Source organism: Pogoniulus pusillus, chromosome Z (genome assembly GCF_015220805.1).
Source record: "Pogoniulus pusillus isolate bPogPus1 chromosome Z, bPogPus1.pri, whole genome shotgun sequence".
NCBI classification, from domain to species: domain Eukaryota; kingdom Metazoa; phylum Chordata; class Aves; order Piciformes; family Lybiidae; genus Pogoniulus; species Pogoniulus pusillus.
Window position 1 is genome coordinate 89,939,197 of NC_087309.1, and position 12,104 is coordinate 89,951,300.

Consider the following 12,104-nt stretch of genomic DNA (forward strand, 5'->3'; position numbering starts at 1 on the left):
ATGCCAAAGAGCCGAAGCATGTGTGTCATGAAATCCAGCTTTCGACTTCAATTGACTTCTATTAAAAAAGCTTCCTGGTTTCATATGGTTAACTAAATAGTGAAGATGAGGATACAGAGATCTAAACTTTCAACAGTAAGGTACGACACAAGGATGTATTCCTTATGAACTTTATCTTTTTCTCATTTCAAGTGAAGTCTATCTTAGAACAACTGTGTTCTTTTCAGCATGATGTTCTAAGGGAGGGCAGCAGGGGGTCTTCTACCACCGAACTGAGGAAGATGGGGAAACACGATGAACCAACTGCACAAGAACGTGATTCAAACTGTAAATGATTGGACAGCATCTGGATGAACTCACAGAAAACTACTGGCTTTCCTCATATGGATGTTCTCTACAGAGACAGCATTCCGTGACGAACATGTGTACCAGTTTTCTGACCTCCAACAACATTAATGCCAACCCAGTAATACTCCTAAGTTCAGTCACAACCTTCAGAGTGAATAAATATGATTCTATGAATAAATATATTAAGGACATCCAACATAAGCCAAACTCCTGCAGTCAAAGAAATGAGACTGCAGCACTCACTGCCCACTTCACCACATTTTAAGTGGGGATTTCACAAAAAAACAGCCATTGTGCTTCTTTTGAGGAAGCAGAGAAATAAGATCCTTTTACAAGGCCTGTTCATCCAGATGAGGATTTGAACGGGCCATGATGTATCAGCTGTGCTATTTTGCCTGGCTTCTGGGAAACAGATTTTCCTAGGAAATTTGCAGTTGTCCTTGGGCAGATCATTCCAACAGAGCAGCATAGCTCCAAAATGACTACATGGAAGCAGAGACAGGGCTCCTAAGCATGCAGAACACCAGCCCTGTTCTACAGAATATGCACAGCTTCCAGCAGTAATAGCAAAACAGCAGACATATTACCTTGGTAATGGTAAGCACGATGTCAGTGGATGTCACCAGTGGCTCAGGGTTTCCTAGCAGCTTATAGCCAACTACCTCAGGAAGCACCATGCTGATCGGCTGGCCCAACATGACTGCTTCTGCTTCAATGCCACCAACACCTGCAGGCAATAGGAGTACACAGCCCAGCTATTCAGAGAGATAGCAACGTGTTAGAGACAAACCCAAGAGTGATGATGACCCATGATTGAAGGTGTGAAATGGGAAAGAATACAGATAACCATAGAGCTTAGCCATCTGCTAAGAGGCACTCCTCATTTTCGGTTTCTGCAAGGTTGGGCTTTGAAATTTATTTCCATTTCATACTTTCATCCTTAATAAAAACGGTATTTGGTAAAGCCAAGTAACGTACTCTGAGGCTATTTGGGTTGTACAATAAACAGATGTAAAAGCTTTATTTATTAAACATGCAATGTGTAAAGAAAGAATGACTGACATGGCATTGAATCAGAGCTATTAAGGTTGGAAAAGATCATCAGGTCCAACCTTCTACTGAACACCTCCATGACCACTAGACCATGTCTCAAAGTACCACATCTATTCATTTTTTTAGTACCTTCAGGGATAGTGGCTCTATCACTTCCCTGAGCAGCCTGTTCCAATGTCTAACAACTCTTTCTGTAAAGAATATGCGGTGCTGTGACTGAAATGTAGGCAGACCATGGCTATTGGTCACCAAACAAAAAACTTCAAAGCAGTTTTGAGAGAAAGAAAGATTTTTCAAGTCAAGAGTATGGACTAGTCTAAAAAAATACTAACAGAAAAGCTACTTAGGACAGAAGTATCTGCCTTACATCTATGTTCAACAGCACTTGGGTATGTGCAGGTGGGAACCTTCATGGAAGCACACCTTCAGTATTAGAGGGATCCAGTTCAAGTGACTATTCCATTTAGCTAACTTAATACGGTAACTTATCAAGGTGTGATAGTCACATGCCATATAAAAAAACCCACGATGTTTACAAGCACATTGGCAGCAGTCTTATAACCTTTTGCCTATTGAAAGTCTCTCTCATGTTTACTTGCCACTTTAAAATCTCCTTCTACTTTTTGTTTAGCTCAGTTAATACTGAGCTGGAACAAACTGCCTAAAATAATTGCATGCCGCCTGTGTATGATAAAACACTACTGACAGAATTACAGTGTGATGAAGGTAGGAAGGGACTTCTGGAGATGATCTAGTCCAACCCATCTGCTAAAACCAGGGTGTCCTACAGGAGCTTGCCCAAGATCACAATGTCCAGGCAAACACTCCAGATATGATCTCACTAGGGCAGAGCACTGAAGGAAAAGAATCTCCCTTGACCTGCTAGAACATTATTCTTAATGCACCACAGAAGAATATTTACCTTCTTGGCCACAAGAGCACATTGGTGGCTTCTGGTGACTGCACTGTCTATCCACCAGCACACCCAGGTCCTCCTCCATGGATCTGCCTTCCAGCAGGCCAATCCTTCACCTGCACTGGTGCATGGAATTATTATTCTCCGTGTGCAGGCTGCTACACTTGCCCTTGTCAAACTTCATGAGGTTCCTCTCCACCCAAATCTTCAGCCTGTCCAGGTGTAGCTGAATAGCAGCATATCCTGGCAGGGTGTCAGCCACTCCTCCCAGTTTTGTATCATACTATCCTTTCTCCCATTTCTGGTTCTGAAATTGTCCTGAACACTGATTTCCAATTTATTCAATGCAAGATGAGATACCCATGTTAGTCAAAAAAGGTAATTCTGTGTCAGATGTGACACTATTCACTCCATTCACTAAGTGCTGAACCACCTTCAAACAGGTTAGTTGACAGACTGAGGGCCTACCATGAACAGGTATGTAACAAGTCCAGCACTACCAGACACTAGCAAGTGAGCGTAGTTTGACCCTGCCAGCCTGTCAGAGTCAACTCATCAGTCATCCAACACACTGTTCATAATGTTACTGTTCATACCCCAGCCAAGCACTCCCAGGCCATCAATCATGGTGGTGTGTGAGTCAGTGCCCACCACACTGTCTGGATAGTAGTAGCCGTCCTGATCCATCACCACTCTTGCCAAGTACTCCAAGTTCACTTGATGGATGATCCCAGAGCCTGGTGGAATAATTCTCATGTTTTTAAAGGCCTGAGAGCCCCACTGAAACAGAAGGAATTGGAGGAAAAAAATTTCAGTGCACATGAGCACTTCAAGAATACAAGTTCACTGCACTTTTCTCCATGCAAATAGGATTAAGTCTTTTGGTACCTTTAAGAATTCAAATCTTTCTTTGTTCCTCTCAAATTCCAGGTCTTGATTTTTTTGCAAGCTGTCTGATCTGCAAGTGAAGAGAGTCAGCAGTCAAAAACAAAAGTTTCCACCTGAAATTTATGTCTAGTCAAATATAGCCCAAAGGCTGAAAAGAAAGTTACTACTGACATTGATAATGATCAATCTCATGTTTTTAACCTCATAGCATCTGTGAGCTGCAGGCAATAATTGAAGAGATCTTCAGAGATATTATCTGAATTCTGGTTCAAATCTAAGTGCTAATCTGCATATTAAATATATAGCAGGCCTAACATTTGTAGCTTGGGAAAAGCTGCTAAATTGGAAGCAATCAGCAGAACAGGAATAGAAATCGGAACATAAGTACAGTTTGAAAGATGGTTATCATTGCTGATAAAGTGCTGATCTTCTGTTTGAAAGCATATAGGATTAACAAACTTTTCACCTGAACCAGCTGCCTAACTTAGGGCTGAAAAGTTTGAAAGAATTGAAGTGCAGGGCTTGCCAATGTTCTCTCCATACATACATGAGCCTAACAGAAATCAAATAAATCTGTGACAAAGTAGTTAGCAAAAAAAAAAAAAAAAAAAAAAAAAAAAAAAAAAAAAAAAAAAAAAAAAAAAAAAAGAAGAGCTGGATACTATTGATAATACAAAATAAATACTAATATAATGCAGGAAAATAATCATAATAGTTGATTTTGTCCTAGAGGGCACATCTTGTTCACAAAGAAATACACCATTTCCTAAAAACCTTTAAAAACTATGTGACAAAAAAACACAAAACAAAAACAAAAGAACCCAAAACAAACAACCAAAAAACAACCAAAACCAACTAAGCAAACAAAGTATAGGTTTCTAATTTAACAGATCAGTCCTAGCACATCTATTAACTCAGGGATCAATCTTTACATGATTATTTCTAATTTTGCACCTTTTTTCTAAACCCCTCTGAAAAATAAAAAAAGTTAAAGGCAGTTGATGCACAGCAGTAAACTAAGTCAGCAGTTTTGGGTCTTTTTTCTCACCTGCTATTTATGACATAACATCAGTAACAACCTGTATATCCTTAATAGTCTACAGTTAAAAATTTGCAGAAAATATGAGCGCCATATTTTAAAGCTGTTTAGCAACATTTTTCTGTGAAGCAGGGCTTCACAAGACACCTCTGCTCAGAAGTTCTGTATTTTCATTCCACAGAAACTATCTTTATGGGCTTTAATTTCCACCTTCTAGAATTTTCTTCTTTGCAATGCTGTAACTTCAGTGGCTTGCTGCAAAACTATGTCTTAGAGAGGACAACAAATACACAGAGCATTTTAGCAGACCAAAAAAAACCCCACAACCCAAAACCCAAACCTTCGGGAGTTTGGAAAGTGGAGGGAAATCAACAGAGAAATACGTAATGGAAAGAGTGATTCAATATACCCACGTTTAGATACCATGAAAAGCAAAGTAACATCTGCAAAGTTCTTGTGTTTCACTGTGGGTCTAGGGAGTGCTTGTCTCTTTGTAGCAAGCTGAGGATGCAACAACATGAAGTTTCTTTCCTGAATTCACAAGGCCCCATACTAATCAGTGCTTCGCATTCTGCTTGGAGTCTCTGAACTAGCAAACAAATTCTGGGAGCTAGAATAGGGCAGCTTAAGTCTATTCTTATTTAAGTAAGAAAGGAAACATTCTCACTTGTCATTTCAAAAAGCCCTAGAGAGTAAAAGAAGTGCATGTGGGGAAAAAAAAAGCTATTTCTGAAAAACTAGTAATAATGCAGTATTATTATGGAAAATTACAATCATCGTAGTTTGGACTGAGGCTATTTCTATTAGCATTTAGTCCTGACTTGTGCTGCTGAGTAATGAAAAAACAAAATTCCTCCTTCTAACTCACAGCAACTGATACAACAGTCACACACCCCTTAAGAGTCTAGGATGTTACATTGCACACACTAAGAATATCACCAATGGAAATACCTTTATTATCAGTAACTGGATCCATCTCATGTACTACCATCAGGAAGTAAGAGTTATTTTGTATCCTTACCTTCTGTTAAAATCAACTTGGATGGAGTGATCTATCACTAGGTCAGCAGGACAGATAGGATTGATTTTTTCAGGGTCTCCACCAAGTTTCTTTACAGCATCACGCATGGCAGCAAAGTCAACCACTGCAGGTACTCCACTAAAACAGATGACAATTATGTGAAGCAATTTGGAAAAGAAAAAACAACAAACAACAAAAACAACCAAAGTCCTGGGATGAAGAACAGACAACTGTTGTCTCACACAAAGCAAACTGCAACCTTACCCAGAGTTTTGGCATCACTAAATCTAAGGCAAAGACATGCCCTTAAGTAAGACGAAATCAGAAAGAGCAAAAAATAAAGTAACTGTATTCTGAGCATTGCAAGAGCGAAAAGCAAAAAACAGATTCATCACGTTACAGAAGTGGTCCAACACGCTTGGCTCAGAATCTGGAAGCTTAGTCCCAGCCAGCATTTGTCTAGGACCTTGATCTGGTTTATCTTTTCTTGCTCTACTTCTCCCTCTCCTTGCAAGACGATTAAAAATAGAAGGCAGGTGGCAGGGGGGAAACAACATTGTCCTTTCTTTGATTCTTTGCTATATTTGTACTGTTAAGATTTTTTTTAAATATTTTTAAATATATCAGAAACAATTTAAGAAGGATCATAGAATCGCAGCCTGTGTGGCCAGATGGCATACACGCAAGGGTCCTAAGGGAGCTGGCAGAAGTGCCCATCAAACCGTTTTCCATCAGAAGAAAAACAGGATTTGCAATTCCTGCAGATTTTCACTGTAAGAATCCTGAGTGTTTAAAAAAACAAACATAAAAATCGGTCCACATTATTTAAACTCAAACTAATTAACACTCAGTGTTCTGAAGCAGTTTACTATTCCAGGAGATGCATATTCCAAGAAAAACAGCAAATGTTATACTACTCAGGTGGATTTGGGGTAGGGCAAGTTCCAACACCCACACACACATACACAAACCCCCGCCATGTGCAGGGACACCTCCCACTAGCCCAGGTTGCTCAAGGCCTCATCCAATCTAGCCTTGAACACCTTCAGGGAGGAGGCATCCACAACTTCCCTGGGCAACCTGTTCCAGAGTCTCACTGCCCTCACAATAAAGCATTTCGTCCTATATCTGCTCTCTTTCCTCTTGTAGGAACAAGGCCCAGGCTAAAGCCCAATTCACATTTCTGGGAAAACGCAGACTTTTTTTTTTTTTCAACAGCAGAGGAGTCTTTAACAGTACATTTAGAATAATACTGACTTAGAAGAGGAAAACCATGATGTGGCTTAGAAATGAGTATTGGAAAGGGTAGAAAACTGAAAAGAGTGCCCCTGGAAAAATAAAAGGGACATATATACACACAAACCAACAACAATAAAACCTCTAAACTCTGAATGCCCTCTTTGGATGCACTTTATCCCATTTTCTTCCCCTCTGTTTTGAAGACTGTCACAAATTTATTTTTCCATTTCAAAAGCATTTCATTGTATCATAAGCATTTGCCTCTCCCACTATTAATCTGTAGCATGACATCCAGGAAAGCTGAGAAAAGTCTTCCCAAACCTTTCGCTGCTGTTTTTCCCCTCAGCTCACCCCTCCACTCCAGGCCAAGCATTTTACACCTTCAACAGCTCCTCTTCCTAGATTTGCAGAGCATCAGACTCACGTGAAGTCTTGCAGAATAACTCTGGCAGGCTTAAATGGCACTTCAACATTCTTGTGTTGCACTGCTTTCCAGTTGAGAATATTCTCAACATCAGCCTTCTTCACCAGGAACTCATCACAGTTACGGACTGCTGCTTCCAAGAGTACTCGAATAGAAAACGGCAGGCATGCTGCATGGGTAACAGGCAAGGTACAAATCAGTTGTGACCTTTGGACTCATGCCAGCAAGTGCACAGATCCACACCTGGGGCAGACAGGTCTTTGTATTCTCACAAGGCTTTATTGCAGACCCTTTTCTAGCCTCCAGTTTTGTCAGGAGGTCACTCCAAACTGACCTGTTCCATTCAGTTCTTTGAGCAGATAGATTATCTTGGCTCCTGTGAGACAGTGGACATCTCCACTGGAAGGACTCTTCTCCACAGATATTCCATCCTCTGTGGCAATACTACTCTAAAAGCATGCTGTACTCAGTTTCTTTCTCTGCAGTTTCATTCTTGTCACTGATCACAGTCATACAAATATACCAGAGAAAATAGTAATTTTCTACCTGTTTTGCTGGGAAGCATAGCTTTAGAGGTCTGGGTAGTCTGTTCTCCAGAGATGGAGAATGAGGCTAAACCAGCAGTAAGACTATGCGTCTGCTGATCTTACTTTACTTGAAGATAGAAACACTTATAAAAGATGACACAAAGTATTATTACAGCAGTCCTGACAAGAGCCTGCCATGACGGCAAACTTGCTTAATCACATTAGGACCCCACTGCTGCTACCGTAAAAGAAAAAAAGCCAACTATTATTCAGGACACAGCCATTCACAGTAACTTTGTTTGGGGTTGGGATTTTTTTGGCCTGGTTGGTTTTGCTGGTTTTTGTTGTTTTGTTGTTTGAGGCATTTTTGAAGTCTTCTTCCTTCCTTGCCTCATTCCTCCATTGCCAAATTTCATTTTTCTGTTGGATAGTGAGAGCTGCATCCTTTTTTCCTTGAAGAATTTGGAGCTCGTCACTCTCAGAATCCTGGAACATATCAGCTGGCAATACCATAAATAAATTTGTCTATTTCTTAGGACTCCTCTATGCCTTTCACACACCAAGTCCAATATTCATCCATTTCTCATATACACAGCATCTGAGCCTGTGCTGGACATGGACTACTGGCATCCACAGGAAATATTCCTGAATTTTCCATAATTTTTGAAGGAGGAAAAATACCCATCAGACGGCTATAAACTCAGGATTGTAAGACATGGAAGGTGTTATGTACATTCTTCAGAAGAACTGAAGAAAAAGCTTCCTCAGAAAGGATTTTCCAGACACTACTTCTTACAACTGAACAATCTTTTAGGATGATTTAGTCATATCAGTGTCAGGTCCTTTCCAGCCTTTCACAGTACATAAGAAAAGTTGTGCTCTTAGTTTCAGTCTCGCCTTCCTCATCAATTATACACTCAAGAAATAAGATTGTTTGTGCATAGCATGCTGAGAAAGCAAGACTCTGATATTGCCAGTTTTTCTGTAATTCTAAATTTCCAGAATTAAGATTTTGATAAAATTTTGATTCCAAGAACCATCTTTTGAATTCATAGCTCTTTCCAAGTACCATCCCATGTTGCAATGTCTCCTCAGGTTACATTTATGACTGTTAAGTAAATACTCTCCTTATATTGTCAACTTACCATATCTTGCATCTTCAAGTTTGCTTAGATTGAAGAATTTCTTCTGAGGCTGTTTAGGGTCCAGTGTCTCCACAAGTCGTTCAAAAGGGTTGCTCATGGTTATTCAAGATGCTTAGTGTCCCTAAGACACAAAACAAAAATCAAAGTCATTTTCACATCTCTTCCACATACAATGTACATATCCCACAGACCCACAATGCACCTGTTCCACATACAAGACCTGTGCCAGACAAAAATATACTGCATAGCCTGTGTTAGTCATGCCCTTTCCCCTACAAACCTACTTTGTAACAGGTCCTCAGAGATAAAGGACCTGCAGGAGGACAAGAGCATTGTTAAAAACACGGACACACCATATGTTCTACAGAGAAATTTCAAGGACTGCACAGTTCTCTTCTTTATAGTGCTTCCAGACAGCCTTTTGTGCCTTTGTAATCCATAAAGCACCACCACAACATGTTCCCATCTCTTAAGTGGCACTGGCCTAAAGCTAAACAGACAGGCACTCACATTCAAAACCAAAAACAGTAGACCTAATCCAGAAAACACAATAGCTTTACTTGAGCCAGAAAGTGTTACAACTAAAATTACAAACCCTGACTGCTAAAGACTTCCCTGATTTCAGAGCTTTGTTCACATCACTGCCAAAAAAAAAAAAATTACAGCAGATTCTGTTGTAAACACCATCTTAATTCAAGATTGTCACAGGTTGAGGCTGGTCTGCCTATTAAATGAAGGACAGACACTCTCTATTAACTCCTCTCCCATTGCAGAATGTTATATGAATAAGGGAGAGAAACCTACAGGCTGGAAATAGTACTAACAAAATTATAACAAAATCAGTAAGAAAATAGGGAAAAAATGTAAAATACCAGTATTATATATAGGCAGGACTTGGAAGAAAATGGAAACAAGATTCACGAAGTCACAGAGTAGGATCTCGGGCAGAAGAATGGTCAGAGGCCTCCTCGGACAGCAGCCACAGAAGAGTTTTGACTCTTGTGATCCCTCAGCTTTACACTGAATATGACATACATGCAATGAAGTAGTTTGTTGGCCAGTTTTGGGTCACCTGGCCTGTCCATTCATGCCTGTAAATGTAATCTTTTTACTCACAACCCTTTCACTTTCTGCATCCCCAAAATAGTGCACAAGATTTAGCAATGACCTTGATCTCCATAGGAGCAAACATAAGCAGCCTGCTCCTTGGTAGTAACTCTAAACATCAAGTATTAGAACAGCTAGAAGCAGCTACTGCAACTATTATTGCCAATGACTTCAGAAAGTGCCATCACTTACTTAAGAGAGACTGAGCTGAAAAGTGAAATCCCTAAACAGAGAACTGGTTTCAGCTCAAACCAGGACACAGATCCTGTCTTTTTTTTTGCGCCTATACTTATGTTTTACTGGGTAAAGAACACCACTTAGGCCTAGAATTTTATAGGCCAATTAGCATAAAGAGGTCTCAATTCACTCTAGAAACAATCCTCAATCTCCAGAGAAGGTGAACTGCGCTCAAACTGCCTAACGGAACAGTTCCTATGACACTCTTAAGATGTGAACTCTGCCCAGGCCAACACATGCCACAGAGCAAGCTAATAATTTAACAGTAAGGACAATTCTCTTCCAGTGCCTGGCAACACTCCCAGTCATGATTTTTTTTTGTAAGAGAAATAATCACAGACACGATTTTCAGATCTATTACGTTTTCCCACAGCACTGTTCCTGTCTTCGTTCAAGTAATATTATCTTCTCTTGTTTTCAATCAACAAGGTATGCGATGCACACCCTTTGACATGGCTTCAAGAACATCTGGTACAAAGGGATGTGCAAAGTCGGTACTTGTTAGGAACAGTTAATGCAAGGCCAAAGAACAAATTAATTTATCTCACCTGTCAGGTTCACTGGCTGTTCAGAGAACACTATTATGTGCAATACATTTAAGGAGGATTTTTCAAGTATTCCAGCACAAATCATATTTTATGTAACTTGAAGACAACCACCAAGTTAAAGGTTAGACTGAGATGGAGAGGTAGCAGAAACAGTGGCAAAAGAAGGTCCAAGATACTGTGTAAGAAAGAAAAAAAAATCTAGAATTCTATCAAACAAAACAGTGTTATGTTTCTAGATAAAAAGCTGAACACACAGGAAAGGCAGAAAAATACTCAAATGAACAGACTGTAAACACAACCCTTCCAAATGTAACCTCTCACCATTCCATCTACAAGTCACTTTCACAGAATGACAGGTTGGAAGGGACTCCAAGGATCACCTGGTCCAACTTTGTGAGATTCCTTTACCCAGCTTTGCAGATACCCATCCCACACACACGCTCACCAAGTTTTAGGTGTCGCCTTCTTTAAATAGCATGAATTACTCAGCTATTCCTCTTCTCAGATATCTCTGTGCGTCTACAACTAAGCACAGTCAAAATAAACTGTTTACTTCCTCTTCTTTCCAGCTGTGCTCCTGATGAGCTTTATTTTCTGCCTTCCAAGTACAGAGCGTTTGTGTATCAGCTTTTCACAGGAAAGTCTAAGGGTGGCTGAAGACAGAAAACACTGAAATATTCTCTGACAGATAAAGCAGGGGGGTCATTGTTTTTGTATGACCATAACAAATCCACTGTACTCAGTTCACATATTCTCATCTAAGTATAAACTGCAGCTATAACATTTCCCATCCAAGGAAGTGTCTTGGCAAGTCCCACCAGCAATTCAAGATGCTATGACATGTTATCTACTTGCTAACATTTCTTTGCCTGATACCACTCCCAGAACACAGCTTGTTTTGGTTCACAGTATGAGATACTTCAACACAAACCTACTTTCATCAGTGAGTTACACGAATATACCAAATTGTGGGGTGACCAAGGCCTAACTATAGAATCATAGAATCAAACAATGTTTCATATTAGAAGGGACCTTCAAAGGTCATCTAATCCAAATGTTCTGCAATGAGGAGGGACATTTTCAACCAGAACAGGTTGCTCAGGACTATGTTCAACCTGAACTGGAATGGCTCCAGGGATAGGGCATCTCCCACCTAGGCCATGGTCTCACCACCTCCAGAATAAAAAAAATTCTTCCTTGTATCTAGTCTGAGTCTCGTTCTTTTAATTTCAAACCATCACTCCTTGTCCTGTCACAACAGGCTCTGATAAAAATCTGTCAGCTTCCTTAGAGAACCCTTTAAGAACTAAAAGGCCATCAGGTCTCCCTGGAGTCTTCCCTTCTTCAGAGTGAGCAATCCCAACTCTCTCAGCCAAGTGTCACAGAGGGTTTCCTGTCCTCCGGTCACTGCTGCAACCTCCTGCTCCAACAGGCCCATGTGTTTGCTGTGTTGAGGACCCCACAGCTAAACCCAGTTCTCCAGGTGAGGTCTCACCAGAGCAGGGTAGAACATATCTGCCTTTCACCTGCCTAATCACACTGGTAGCAACAACTGTGAGAACCTTGTAAGACAGTGAGAAATCTCTGCAAAGAGGTAAAGCATCTATTTAAA

At 40.3% G+C, this 12,104-nt stretch overlaps 1 protein-coding gene across 3 annotated transcripts in view; it reads right to left on the reverse strand.

The window, feature by feature from the left end:
• ACO1 (aconitase 1) overlaps window positions 1–12,104 on the reverse strand; it is a 39,618-nt gene that overhangs the window by 18,147 nt on the left and 9,367 nt on the right. For all 3 annotated transcript variants that reach the window (XM_064140003.1, XM_064140004.1, XM_064140005.1), the window contains exons 2-7: window positions 8,601–8,721; window positions 6,929–7,097; window positions 5,266–5,403; window positions 3,206–3,275; window positions 2,914–3,097; window positions 936–1,075 (exon numbers count right to left, since the gene is read on the reverse strand). In XM_064140003.1, coding sequence (XP_063996073.1) covers window positions 936–1,075; window positions 2,914–3,097; window positions 3,206–3,275; window positions 5,266–5,403; window positions 6,929–7,097; window positions 8,601–8,697 — 798 coding nt within the window. In that variant the 5' untranslated portion in view covers window positions 8,698–8,721. The remainder of the gene's footprint in view (window positions 1–935; window positions 1,076–2,913; window positions 3,098–3,205; window positions 3,276–5,265; window positions 5,404–6,928; window positions 7,098–8,600; window positions 8,722–12,104) is intronic.